This window comes from Antedon mediterranea, chromosome 7 (genome assembly GCF_964355755.1).
Source record: "Antedon mediterranea chromosome 7, ecAntMedi1.1, whole genome shotgun sequence".
In the NCBI taxonomy this organism is placed as follows: Eukaryota; Metazoa; Echinodermata; class Crinoidea; order Comatulida; family Antedonidae; genus Antedon; species Antedon mediterranea.
Window position 1 is genome coordinate 10,483,758 of NC_092676.1, and position 15,193 is coordinate 10,498,950.

The 15,193-nt window shown below is 37.0% G+C and overlaps 2 protein-coding genes across 2 annotated transcripts in view; one reads left to right on the forward strand and one right to left on the reverse strand.

Moving 5' to 3' along the window:
* LOC140055156 (transcription initiation factor TFIID subunit 13-like) overlaps positions 1-14,511 on the forward strand; it is a 35,781-nt gene extending 21,270 nt beyond the window's left edge. Inside the window, exon 5 of the mRNA XM_072100391.1 lies at positions 14,400-14,511. The gene's annotated coding sequence lies outside the window, so the exon portion shown is untranslated. The remainder of the gene's footprint in view (positions 1-14,399) is intronic.
* LOC140055155 (uncharacterized protein C6orf118-like) overlaps positions 1-15,193 on the reverse strand; it is a 39,711-nt gene that overhangs the window by 11,441 nt on the left and 13,077 nt on the right. Inside the window, exon 3 of the mRNA XM_072100388.1 lies at positions 14,372-14,497. Within this exon, the coding sequence (XP_071956489.1) occupies positions 14,372-14,497 (126 nt within the window). The remainder of the gene's footprint in view (positions 1-14,371; positions 14,498-15,193) is intronic.

Consider the following 15,193-nt stretch of genomic DNA (forward strand, 5'->3'; position numbering starts at 1 on the left):
TTGAATTACGAACAATTCTAATTTTTTGTTGTCATGTCACATTTTTTGTTGCAGTATCAAATTTGTGCATATATATTCGTACGAAACAAATTTGTAGTGATTAAAACAATGAAGTAACCAAGTTTTCTGCTGTTATTTTATATATATAAATCCAAAGGCAAATTACTGAAAAAAATGACAATGCTGTGGGTATCAGTGGCTGGATCTCAATAGAGGATACAAAAAAAAAAAGCGAAAAGCTAAATCAAACAAATATTAACTTTGCTGGCTGTTTACTTTATCGTTTTGATTTAGCTTTTCGCTTTTTTTTTGTATCTCCATTGAGATCCAGCCACTGATACCCACAGCATTGTCATTTGTATCTCCATTGAGATCCAGCCACTGATACCCACAGCATTGTCATTTGTATCTCCATTGAGATCCAGCCACTGATACCCACAGCATTGTCATTTGTATCTCCATTGAGATCCAGCCACTGATACCCACAGCATTGTCATTTGTTCAGTAATATATAAATAGCATTAATTAAAATAATTAATATTAAATTAACAAATATTATTATCTGTTGTAAATATTTCAGTGTGTAAGTAATAATTATAATATACAATATTATTGTTTCTAATTTTATAATTAAGCTACTGTATTACATGGATTGTAACCTCATGATTTGCACTGTACAACAACAGCATAATAATCTTATCAGATTGTTTATTAACTTTAAGCTAGGCCTAGCTAAGCCGTCTGCTCAGCCTAGCTAGCCTTGAATTTTTTGTCTAGGCCTATATGCATTCATGGGTTTGAAAATTCTTGGTCGTTTCGCCCCATTTATCATTCCTGGGTTTTCTCACACATTAGAATTGTGAAACACAAAATCCTATACAGAACAAGAGTAGTAAAGCGATGTGAAAGCTTAGGCCTGACTCTGAAAAGCAACTATTCAGGCACCCTATCATGGCCCATATGGGTAGGCCGAGGTTGGGTGACAGCAGAACAAACGTCACTGCTGAGTGTCAGCCTAGCAGCTGGAGCCCAAGCAGCATCGGTACATACCTACACTCTAGTAGGCCTAGGCCTAGCTTTATTGAATATAAAGCCACATCTTTCTCAAATCTCGTTAGATTTGACATTTTAGTATTAAGTCTCATAATCACATTATTACACTGTGAAACATGATAGGGTCACATTCAGAATGTTTTAATATACTTTTTGCCCGTCAAAAATAACATCGCGACAAAATAACAGATCGCCAGCTGCAGTAGTGTGATTGTGAAAAATGTCACGTGATCATACTCCCTAGCAAAATAAAAAAACCCAATTGGACCCGAACGGGGTAAAGTGTCTATTTACGCAAAATTGCGCAATGTATACGCGATAACTATACCAGAAATAGAAAGATCTGGAAAAATTACATAAAACTACATTTAAAATTTTTTTTTTAGTGAGGAAATTAATTTTTTAGGATTATTCAAATATACCCCCCTTTTGCATGTAAAAGAATAGGAAATTACAAGGTATCCCCCCAAAACGCAAAAAGGCGTGATTTTCAAGAAACTCGTACTCATTGAAAAAAAATTCAAAAAAATATGAAGTATGGGGGATGATATTTTTAAATAATAGTTGAAATGTATGAAAAATAGTAATTTTCTGGGTGGAGCTCCACTTTAATGCTGAAAACCCCATAACTCCTAACAAATTCAGTAAACAAGAGTTAGGGTTATTTTCAACCGACTAATCACAATACATTTTTCCTCTATGTGGTTAAATTCAGCCTTCATCTACATCAGGAGGCCTTTTTTATTTGATTTTTTTTTTTTAAAAACAATAGAAATTTGGCTGTACTATATTTATAAAAAAATGCTGAGGTATGCTTTATTTACGGCAAATTATGTCATTTTGTTCTAATTTTGTAGGGCTGAGATCTGCGGCCTATATACAGTTGAAATAATGATAAAAACATGTGGGTAAGAGCACATGAATATATGCAACTAGAAACAACCTGACGCACTTCTATTTTGTAAAGATATTCGTACGCTATGGGTCTGAACACCTCATTTTTTTCTTTGCGGTTTGTAATGTGACCTTGCTAGTAACATTGTATGCTAAAAGTAAAACAGTCTAATGCCATGCCATGCCATTGAACAGCCCACTGGTAGGATAGTCTTTGAAACCGTCCTTAAAACACATTAATCACACACATCAGTCATGCTGCTAAATAGTTGAAAACCTCACTTTTTGAGGTTTTTAAATACAACGCCTAATGTGGATATTTGTACACTAAAATGTTTCTAAGGGCCTGTTTCTGCTGCATAAAAATAACCGGTTAAAATCGGTGTGAATAAATTAAAATCGGTGTGAATAAATTAACTCCATTTTCTAGGCAGCAGAAACAGAACAAATTTGAGGTAACCGGTTAAAAGGCAGCACAAAATCACCGGTTAAAAACACCAATTGAAATCGGTGTTAGAACGCCGTTTAACCATTTATCGCTGAGCAATTCTTAGCTGCAACACAAAATAACGGTTATTTGATTGACAGCTGTGACCCCGAGTTAGCTACCGTCGCGTACCATGTGTGTTTTCCTCATGGATTTGACAGTCGAACGAAGTTCGTGAACATGTATGTGGATGAATGAAATCACAAGATATGTTATTCAGTTGTGGGGGAAGAGAAAGTACGGGGAAGGATGGCAGGCAATAGAATAGAAAGGATTCACAAATATATAAAAGCATTTTTGCCAAAGTGAAAGGGTGGAGTTCCGGACTACCCAAGCTAAACAATTTGAGGCGTTAATACACGCTCGCGAAGGGTATAGTCCTATAAACACCAAAACGGAAACAAAAGGGACTCGGAATGTTGCAAATACCTACCAAACGAAAATACAGTAGAATGGTTAATTAATTATGAAAACCCAAATTTTATAGCAAAAATCGTCCGAATTTATGTTAAAAAGGATGAATTAACATAAAAAAAACTAAAACCAAACGAGCGTATTTATGGCACGCCTTTAGTGCCTTTAATAGGAGAACAATCTTACCTTGATCGTTTTACATAATCTAATTTCGACCGAAAACAAAGGTTATCAGAGCCTTTTACAATATATTTTATTTCATATTACGTTCGGTGCAAACTGAGATCCCGAACCAGCGCATGCGCAGTAACCAGTCATAGCGAACAGCGTACTAGCATCGTGTACAACACGTTGCTAATTTATGTGTGTAAAACCAACGTTTTCACGAAGTTTGCAGTCAATATATGCCTAGATACATAATTGATTATCTAGGTCATATTACCCAGACATGGCAGAATTGGAAGAAGCAACATCAAAATCATCCCCGAAGAATCAGGAGGAGATAATATTTGAGGGGAAGAAGCATACGAAACCAAAAGTAAAAAAGGCCTCCTCCTTGGTAACCGAGGGGAGACTGTGCGCGCTCGAGGAGCGCGCTGAGCAAACAAACAACTTGCTACAGCAGCTTGTTCAGAACCTGAATGGGCCTAGGCCACAGGTTAGTTATGAAAGCCAGGAAAGTTTTTCCGGCGATAATGATAGGTTGTCAGTAGATTTTTACTACTCAGGTTTCCATTCATGCAATACACCAAGAAACCAGACAAGCGATATTAATAATGATATTGATATTAATACTGTTCTCGACGATGGTTCGGCCTTTGGCTAAGCCTATTATGGCCTCACCTCCAGGTTTTGCTGCACGATTTGCGTCAGCAGAGGAAACAGGACCCGAGATTACCAAGGAATTGTCAGACAGTATAACTTACTTGCTCCATTCTCCAATGGATGAGAATATACAACTGGAGTTTTCTAAAGCATATCTGGTTCCAGATAATGCAAAAGCACTAATAGTGCCCAAAGTATACCCGACCCTGTGGGACAGGATATCCGGAAAATCAAGGTCTTTAGATCTGAAGCTTCAACGGATACAGAAGCCTCTCATAAAAGGCATCACAGCTCTAGCCCATGCATTGGAAAATGAGCATAATGAACGATCTCTAGATGCACTTGCCTTATTGGCAAATGCAAATTACGAGTTATTGGGACTACGAAAAGAAGTCCTAAAACCGGAGATTAACAAGGATTATAGACATCTCTGTAAGCCGACTACAAAACCAACAGAATTTCTGTTCGGAAATTTAGGGAAATCTGTAAAACGGCTTGATGAAAAGAGGAAGGCAACGTCCGGACTCCTAAAGACCAACAATTGGGTCATTAAAAACAATCTGAAATATAATAACAAGTCAAGATATCAACCATACCCACAGTCCCGCTATAAACAGTGGGACCATCGAAATACATCATCAAATGCGAAGCCTTTTTTATCAAACAGAGGCCGACAGGCCTCACCAAGTCAGGGAAGCTTCAAGAAACCTCTAAACAAAAAGGGGGATCGAAGTCAACAATACAAGCAGCAGAAGAGGTATGATATACCAACTATTCATAATGAAATAGTGGGAGGTCGACTGAGGTCATACTTACCTGCTTGGAAAAAGCTCACTTCCGATCTATATATTTTAAATGCTGTCACTGGCTATAAAATAGAATTTTGTAAACAAATTCCACAATATTTAAGAGGGAGAATTCCTCATCCATATAACCTGAGTGTTATAGAAATGGCTGCGATTGATGAACAGGTCTTAAAATTACTGGATAAAGGAGTAATAAAGTCCTCTGATTATGAACCTGACCAATTTGTTTCAAATTTATTTGTAAGGCCAAAAAAGGATGGAGGTTTTCGAACTATCCTTGATCTCTCAAAGTTAAATGAGTATGTTGCCTACAAACATTTTTAAATGGAAACATTTTCAAATGCACTCACACTTATAGACCAAGGGGTATACATGACCTCAGTTGACCTAAAAGATGCTTATTATACAGTTCCCATAGCATATTCAGACGTAAAGTACTTAAAGTTTGTCTGGAAAGGGAATCTTTATGCATTTGGGGCATTACCTAATGGCCTAAGCACAGGGCCAAGACTGTTTACGAAACTACTAAAGCCTCCACTAGCATATTTAAGAAGTAGAGGCCATATTGTCCTAATTTATATTGACGATATACTTGCTATCAATAAGTGTCGAGACAAAGCAAAACACACAGCCAGAGAAGTATGTGAAATGTTGACGTCATTGGGGTTCATTATAAATTATAAAAAATCCGTATTACAGCCCACTCAAACAATAACCTTTTTAGGGTTTGAAATTAACTCAGTCAAAATGACTGTTACTCTCCCTCAATCAAAGAAAGAGGAGATATTTAATGAGTGTCATCAAGTAATTACCTCTGTCCAGACTACTATTAGACAGGTTGCAAGCCTGCTAGGAAAACTGGTAGCTGCACTCCCAGCTGTGGAATATGGCAAATTACATTACAGGGCCCTTGAAAAAGATAAAATTATGTCCCTGAGACACAATAAAGGCCATTATGACAGAACAATGACCATTAATAAGAATGGCAGGGCCGACATTACCTGGTGGCAGCACAATATATATTATGTGTATTAACATATATCTCATGGCAACCCAAACCTTGCATTTGAAACTGATGCTTCGGGATTAGGGTGGGGAGCAACAGATGGCACTAATCACATTGGTGGGAGATGGTGCCAGAATGATTTACAAAATGCATTTGTAAATGATTCACTTAACATTAATTATTTGGAGTTACTAACAGCTTTTCTCGGACTTAAGTCACTCATAAAAGATGTACCGGTATCTAATATACACGTCCAATTAAAAATAGATAACACTACGGCAATAGCCTATATCAATAATATGGGAGGAGCAAAATCTAAGACTTGCAACCATCTAGCAAAAATGATATGGCAATGGTGCACAGACCATAACATATGGCTTTCTGCAATCCATCTTCCGGGAAAAGATAATTTAATTGCGGATAATAAATCACGTCATTTTGATGATGAGAAGGAATGGATGCTAAATAAAGATTTGTTTCAAAAAATTGTTACAGAGTTTGGACCACTAGAGCAGGGGCGCAGCCAGCAAAGAATTAAAGGGGGGGTCAACCAATGTGTGAGTATTTTGCGAGCGAAGCGAGCAACCATGGGCTGGAGGCCAGGGGGCCGCCAAGGGCCCCCGCTTGGGGTCCAGGGGGCGAAGCACCCTGGAAGCTTTGGCGGTCTAGGGCAATCTAGATCATTTGAATCGGTTTACGCACACACAAATATGACATATGTTAACACTAATAAACTGAAACAAAGAAAACAAAAAACAATTCTCATTTTCATTACAGAACATTTTTATATTCCAGGCTGCCACAGACAAACACTTTTTTTTTGCTTGTTTGTTGATTTGTGTAGAGAGGCTGTAAACTCAGAGGAGGAATTATTTGAATTCCTCCCTTTTCACCAATACAAAAGTTGCATGAAATGAACGTAGAGATGCAAAAGTTTGAAAAAAGAAATTAGAATGATAGCATGGAGGGAGTGATATTATTAAATGAGAACCGTAAGGTTAGAGTTCATACACTGTGCAAGTCCAAGAAGCTATCTTGGCTCTGTGTGTATGTGAGACGCTTATCATACCCAGTACATACAATATTTTGTTTAAAAATATACCTATTTTGTTTGAATGTATAGTATAGGTGATAGCTTATACATAATTGTAATAACTAACTTCTAAATTATTATCATACATTTTACGTTAGTTACTATAACGGCGCTCTTGACATCGCGTGATGCATCTTTAAACATAAGTTTGGAACATTCTTCTTGGCTTGGAGACAGAATTCGCGAATGACATTCTCTGTATTAATGTTCATGTTAAAGTGTATGTTCATGAGGCACAATCCCGAAAGCTGCTCATAAGACATGTGATTTCCCAAACAGGTTTTCGTTCTCCATAAAGTCGAAAAACTCCGCTCAGCTTCAGCAGACGTTACGGGCATAGGCCTATGCGATTAGAAGAAGTGCACGCACATTCGGGAACACATTTGGATCCGCTAATTTTACACAGTCGCTTCCATCACTGAAGCTCGGAATGAAGATGTTCGTGTCTTGGCAGATCATCGTACCAAATTCAAGTTCCTTGAAGACTTCTTCAACATTACACTTCACTATAGACTCGGGTGCTACGCCAAATATTTTAAAGCATGGCCTGTTATCGGCAGAAAAACGGGTTTTTAACTCGGTTTGTAATCAAGAAGTTGATTTGGTAATACTGCTCGGTAGTAATCTTCCACAGTATCTCCAGGATGATTTGATCTGTATTGTTGTCTCATGTTTTTATTTATTTTTTCTAAAAAAAAGGGGGGGTCAGGACCCCCGTGAACCCCCCCCCCCCCCCCCCCACTGGCTGCGCCCCTGTAGAGGTGGATTTATTTGCATCTAGAAATAATGCACAGCTTTCTAGATATGTGTCATGGAATCCTGACCCGGATGCGTCAAATGTAGACGCATTTAACTTAAACTGGGCAGGACTTACCTTTTATGCTTTTCCGCCATTCTGCTTAATCGGTAAATGTATTCAAAAGATTTCAAATGATAAGGCTACTGGAATAATGGTAGTTCCTGATTGGCCGACGCAATACTGGTACCCTAAGTTATTATCGATTATGGTTGGGAAACCTTTAAAACTACAAGGCGGGCGACTATCCCTTATACTACCAGGAACGAACAAAGTTCACCCACTGTGTAATAAAATCAATCTTTTTGCATGTAGATTATCCGGAGATCAATAGAAGGAAACAGTATCAATAATGAAACAGCCATCAACGTAATCCTGAATTCTTGGAGACGGTCATCCTTAAAGCAATACGGAAGCTATAGAGATGGGAAGATTTTGGAGCCACAAGATTAGTCGATCTGCTTAAAGCAGACGTAGGTCTTGCTTTAGAATTCCTCACAATGATATTTGAATCAACAAACAGTTACTCAGCAGTAAATACAGCACGTTGTGCACTATCGTCATGTTTGTTCCTGGAAAACGGCCAAACGATTGACTCACATAATTTAATTAGTAGATTTGTAAAAGGAACATTTAATCTAAAGCCACCCATAACGAGGTATACTGAAATATGAGACGTTAAAGTGGTATTTAATCACATTAGGGAGTTATACCCTATACAGAGTTTATCTTTAAAGCAACTCACTTATAGACTGTGTATGCTTATGGCTTTGTTATCGGCCCAACGCTGCCAAACCATCTCCTTACTTAGGGTAGACAAAATGATCATTAAAGCAGATGGTGCCATATTTTATGTTAATGATTTGTTAAAGCATACAAAACCAAATAATAAGAAAGGGTCAAGAATTATTTTTAAAACGTTTGCGCTAGATAGCAAAGTATGTGTTGTAACTACTCTTAAGGAATACATTAAACGTACAGCCACCTTAAGAGGTGTTAATAACCAACTTTTGTTAAGCTACATAAAACCATACACAGGCCTCGAATTTGGGGATTTTAGGGGCAAGGCCATTTGGCCTCCGGTTTTCGTTGATTTGAGGGGCACCAAGGCCAAATGGGAGGGCACCAAGGCCATTTGTTTTAAATCGAAGGGGCACCAAGGCCAAAATTAAAAAATATTTTAATAACTAGGCCAAAATTTAAAAATAGCTTGTTTCCGGTTGACCGCCCGGGTGGAATTTTTTTCCTTTTAGGAGAGGACTGTCTACATCTTTTTGTATTTCATTATATATAAATATTACGTGTATTTACGATCCATATAAATAATAATTATTAAGGTACGATGTTTAGCGTTCACAGTTGTTTCGTTTAGTTTCAAACAATGCGATCAAAAAAAGGCATGTGAAGCCAGGCTCAACGGGTAAAGACCCTAACAGCAAGCACTTAGCAGCACCATATACCTCCATGGCAGCACTAAGGCGCAGCGGACGGAGAACACAGGTTACAAAAACAATTTGTTTGTAGGCCTTAACTACAATTATTCATACACAGAGTGTTAACCACGGTAAAAATCAAGCCAATGACATTATGTTGTAGAATATAAATTATTGTTATTTTCCGAGTTTCGATTTCTGAAGCTTTTTTGTTAGTATAATCCATATTCATAAGAATTCAAAACACGGACGGACGCCGACCCCTCTCTCTCTCTGTTTAGCCTTCTGCACGTGTATTGTGGACTATACCATTTCCTTGAGTTCGGTAAAAACGCGTTTGTTAATTTAGTGTACGACGTCGTTAAACAAGATTTTTCGATGATCTGTCGGCTGGATTATTGAGGTGGGTGCGATAAAATATAAATATAATATACTTCCAACGATCTTCGGGTTGAGGTACCGGTTTAACTTTAGTACTAAAAGTTGACACCCCTAATTTTACACGTATAATGGAATGGACTACACCATGCAGGAACGCACATGGTATTTTCATATCAGAGGGTGCGTGTACGTCAAAAGGAATTGTTTTTCCAACGACCGATCCTTCGTACTCACACGTACGTACGACGACGTCGTGTGAAATTTCTTATCAGAGGGTGCGTGTAGGCTGGCTAGGACAAGGAGTGCGTGTAATTTTTTTTTCAACGAGGGCGGCTAGCTCGATTATTGAGGCGGGGGTGGTGCGACTTTAATACTTTCAGTGACCTACGATCGAGGAACGTTTTTAGCTTTATTATTAAAAGTGTACACCCCTGTATTTTAATGTACTATCTATTCCATTATTTACCACGCGCGGCGGCCGGGACGATATTGTTTTGGTTATATAAATATGTTCGATGTTTTCTCTAAATGCGTTTAGGGAAATCCCCTTGCAACGAAGACAGGCGATAGTTTTGCGTCTCGTCCGATATTCTTGACATTATTTTCTATCTACTTCAGTGGTTTTTATTGTGGTAAAACTCGGGAAGGGCACTCACGGCCAACGCAAAAAAAAGGGCAGGCCAGTAGTGGCCGTGGGTGCTATTAATTTTCGAGGGCATTGAGGCCAACTGGGAGGGCACCGACGGCACTGGCCGCGGTGGCCGCGGTAAAATTCGAGGCCTGCATACAACCCTGTTTCTAAAGATACAGTTTCACGATGGTTAAAGGGGGGTTCCGGGTTTAAAATGAATAGTAAAAAATGTAAAATATATTTGTTTGTCTCTTGAACGGTAAAAGTTTCAATTTATATAAGCGCCCAGTGAAGCAGAACGAAGGCTGTGAAATCAGGCCAGATTACAAGTGCAGCTACGGCAAAATCACACTGTGGTTACAAAATAGGAAATTCGTGAAATGGTCCATCTTCCGACGACTCGTTATCATTAACCATATCAATTACTTTTGTAAAATTATACTTATCTGATGTAATATTAGTCGGTCTTCCCATTTATAAAGTCAATTTTTTATGAAAATTCATCAAAACAGTGAAAAATTAGATATGTTTGCACTTTACGTTTGCCGATTTTCGCACCGACTTAGGGAAAAATCAAAATCAATGAAGCGTAACGTATACTGTACATTCCTCCTGCTGAGGATCGATCGAGCGAGACGACGATACACGTGCTCTCTCTGCTGCCCACCATGCCTGGCATCGTCACGTGATAAGCAGATACAATATACAATACCAAACTGGTCGGGTCGAGTATACCCCGTCTATAATCACAACATGAACAATGTACAGTATTTGATTGAAGGTCGACTCGACCTACCGGAATGGTATAGATAATATAGCTCGAATGAGAGAGTTGGAATATTTTTGTAGTGCAGCCTATAGTAAAAGGCCTGGTAGTATCAATTCGCATAGGGTCTACTACACTATAGCTAGCTCAATTTTTAACTGGGCCGGATCAGCTAGATCTCCTTCCTACTACCTGGTCTACTTGCTTGATGCATGAGTATCCGCTTTTTTGGAGAGTAAACTAAGCCTATTTTAGGCCTACTTAGACGATCGGGACACCATACATGTGGACGGCGATCGGACCTTGTTTTGCTTCAATATTTACAGCCGATTTTGTAGAACGTTTTAGGTTTAGATTGTTTAGGAGTTTTGGTTGATAGGATGGGTTTTGTTATTTATGGGCCAATCGTCTAGTAGTAGTAGGCTAGCTAGGCCCATGGGCCCCATTGTTTTAACGTAGCCATCGTGGCATGGAATCCCTATAGTCAGAATGGCTCTCGCCCATTAGGCTAGGCCTAGAGTAGTATTGTACGTGAAGCCGATAATACGATCTGTACTATAGAGGTATAAAAATAGTATACTTTATGACTCCGTAATCTGTACTAAATTTTGTATTTCATTAAATGTCAAATAAATATATGCTACTACTGTTATTATTACACTTTAGGCCTAGCTTAGAAAATCTACAAAAAATGTATTTCACAATGATCGGGTGGTCGTCGTTTGACAGGGAAGAGAGATGTAAATTAGGCCTAGTTGACAAACACAACGTACATGACGTCGCGAGTTTGGAATCCACTGGTGACGTGATTTTGTGAATATCTCATGAATATTAATGAGCTTCCCTAAGCTGCTGAAAAACAGACTTTCCATGAATTTACCCTAAAATGTATATGAAATTTAATTTTTTAAATTTCTCGTTATTACTTCTTCATTCTGACATGTCTATATTGTTATATTTTTTTTTATTTAATAAATAAACGATATTTAAAAGCAATTTTAAACCCAGAATCCCCCTTTAAAAGAGTTTTTACATGAATCCGGCGTTGACGCTTTGTTTAAGGCACACTCTACTAGAGCAGCAGCTTCTTCAGCAGCAGGGTGTATGTCAGTCCCGATAAATGAAATTATGGCTGCCGCAGGTTGGAATTCTGAAAAAACCTTTAGAGATTATTATTATAAAAAACCTATTTTACATACAATGAGCATGGAAAACTCGTTAAGTAAAACATTTGAGAACATGTAGGTTCTCTCTCTTTTCTTCATGATACTTGTATTGTAACACTTAAGAAGTTGTGTTAAAGTTGTTAGATGATTAAATGTTAATAAAGATTACAAGTTTATGAAAATACAGCATGATGCATTTGACTAACATGTTTGACGATTGACTGTTTATGTATCATGTTCACCAAAGATGGCTTTAAACATCTCAGTTTGCACCGAACGTAATATGAAATAAAATAGAAAGATTAAACGAGACTTACCTGTAAGTTGAAGTTTGATCACTATTTTATGAATATGGTGAGTGAGGTGTAAACTGCCCTCCTCGCCCACCCATAAATAAGTTGTATTCTGTAGTACAGAATACGATATTATGACGTTCGATGCATTTTTTCTCTGGTTCCATGATCCAGAGTTAAAATATGACTGGTTACTGTGCATGCGCTGGTTCGGGATCTCAGTTTACACCTCACTCACCATATTCATAAAATAGTGATCAAACTTCAACTTACAGGTAAGTCTCGTTTAATCTTTCTATTAAATATGATTTTATTAAGCATAGAAATGTTTTATTATTTATGTACATATGTAAATATACAAAATAATGTTCATTTAATTCATTGTTCTATAAAAGGCACTATGTGCGTGCAATACTCTTTGACTTGGATACTCTTGTTTGATTTAAGTTTTTGTGGCTAAACTCATCCTTTTTTAACATAAATTCGGAAGATTTTTGCTATAAAAGTTAGGTTTTCATAATTAATTAAAGACCCCTTCCCTGCAATTTTTGACGTTTTTTGGAAAATAATACATATCACTTTAAAAACATTAAACCATGTCATTCCTTGTCTTAAATGTACGTTTTATGGTAAATTATGATAAAAAGTGAGAAACAATGCACTACCTAAGTAGCTCGCTGCGATCGACCTCTCGTGGACGGTCTTAGGCCTAGCCTGGCTAGGCTTAGTTTTGTAGGCCTAGCTGGTAAACATTGGTAACGTACGAACATCGTACGCTAGCTATATACCTAGCCTGACGTTGTATAGTTGCTGCATTAATTGTCTTTCTATTTTTGCCAGACTCCGTTGATACAAATTGGGGAAAACCCGGTATTTTCGCTGAAAAGTTAGGAGTCTTCCATTTGTTTTGGCCTCACGATCGATCGAAAAGTGGGCGAATTACAGGTGAAAAACAAAAATATCAATCCGTGCGCAATGCATTTTGGGATTTATAGCGGGCCGCTATAATTATTAAAATCGACTTATTTTTCACATTTTTAACCGTTTAAAGACGAAAAAAGTTATTGCAATAGGACCATATAGTATTATTTTGACATTAAATATAGTTTGTGATCTTAAATTAGATCTAAAAAACGTAGGGAATGGGGCTTTAACAATTCTACTCTCGTTTGGTAGGTATTGCAACATTCTGAGTCTCGTTTTTGTTTCCATTTGGTGTTTAGTAGGACCGCGCTTGCGAACGACAACAGTCGTTCACGTGGGAAGGGCCGTATGACATCGCCTTTGAGGAATTAGACGATCGGGCGCTGCATGACCCTCCCCATGTTATTGGAGGCACCATAAGAAATAATGTTATTAGCGATGGTATTAGTAGGCTTTACAAAAAACAAAACTTGTAGACCTTGAGACAACATTTTATTATTTTAACATGTTTGAGATGTTCGGCGATATCACACAAGTGTGTACTGACGTCGATGTAAACAAACAGTCAACTTACTACTTCCGTCTGTGAGTGTATTGCATTTTGGGTAATGATGACGTTTTGCTTGACGACCACCCATAGATTTAACCGGTTATTTCGGAGCATAAATTGAGCAGAAACGCGGTCTTGTTATTGTTATCTATTTTTAATCTTATTTAAAATAACCGGTTAAATTGCGTTATGCAGCAGAAACAGACCCTAAGAAATGGTTCTTACATGCAGTCACTAATAATAATAATAATAATAATAATAAATTCTTTATTTTTGCAACGGAAAAATTTCTTCCATGAGGCTGTATAACATTGTCACACACAGTATTGTAATAAAAATTAAAATCAAGGTTAAAATAAAAAAAGCAAAAATATAAAGTTAGTAAATTAGACAAACAACAACACAAGAACACATAATTTAACCAATATTTTAAGGGTATTTTAATTTTTCAAATTATTGTTTAGGTTATTCCACAGCCGATACTGTATGTTAAAGAGATAGAGATATTAATTGTGATTATTATATAATTATTGTTCACTATAATATCTCTATGTTAAAAACTTATTTTTTTATATTCTGTATTTGGCTTGGGTAGGTAAAGGTCATTTGATGACCTTGTGTTGTATTGTATTCATTCTGTCTTTGTAAAAACATATTTCTTAATGTGAATTCATTATTTCATACCATAACATTTTCATTGAAAATAATCTTATCTCCAAGACTAGGCCATTGAAGTTACTCACATGCTTGTGTACTGGAATCATATTTCGTTTTTTTGTTATATTAATAATCAAATACTATACTAATTACTAAAAAATGAAAATGAGAAACTTTTCAATGGGCCTTCTCTTACCTTAATAGCTTTTAATATTTTTGAAAAGGTTGGCGTATCCTGAATCAAGTCATCCCATACGTTACTATGAATCTGAAGACGATGAAAATTGACAGAGTTTGTTACAATTCCCAGCTCAAATAATTGCTGAAAAGAAAACAGATATAATGATTCGCATCTTTTATAATTCAGTAAAACTATAGAGGGTGCTGTTTAGCATTTTATGATTATCATCATTAAGTCAAGTAGTAATGAGCAGAACTATAAATCTTAAATTGGATAATCATCTAAAGAATGCTTTCTAACACATGAAGGTCAAGTAGTATATTATTAGTTATCCGCACTTGGCGGATAACTCCTTGTGATTGTATGGGATCATCATTTTTTATTTTTTTTTCTGTATTATTAGTTATCCGCTTAGTAGCGGATAACTCCTTGTAATCGTCCTGTTTCATCAAATTTTTTTTTTTCTGTATTATACTTCTTTCTTTCTGTCATTTTTGTGCGTCGCGTTTCTCTAAAACGTGTAGACAGAACATATCGTAACTTTGTCAACATATCGACATTTACGTGAACTTGTGCACCTCCTATTTTTGAATGACGTCAGAGTTGCGCAACGTGACTTACGTGCGATTATATGAATTTCAATGATTGATCATAGACTAAAAACCAAACATAATTTTGTTTTGAAACTTTGTGAAAATTTAAGTCATATCAAGCGCAAACTTTCTATGGATTAAAAATAGCATGTTTCACAAAAAGTTACGCGCGCACGCGCGTTTAAAATTTTAACGTGCGAAATATAAACTTCTAATCAACTTTCTATGCGTTTCATGTCATTTT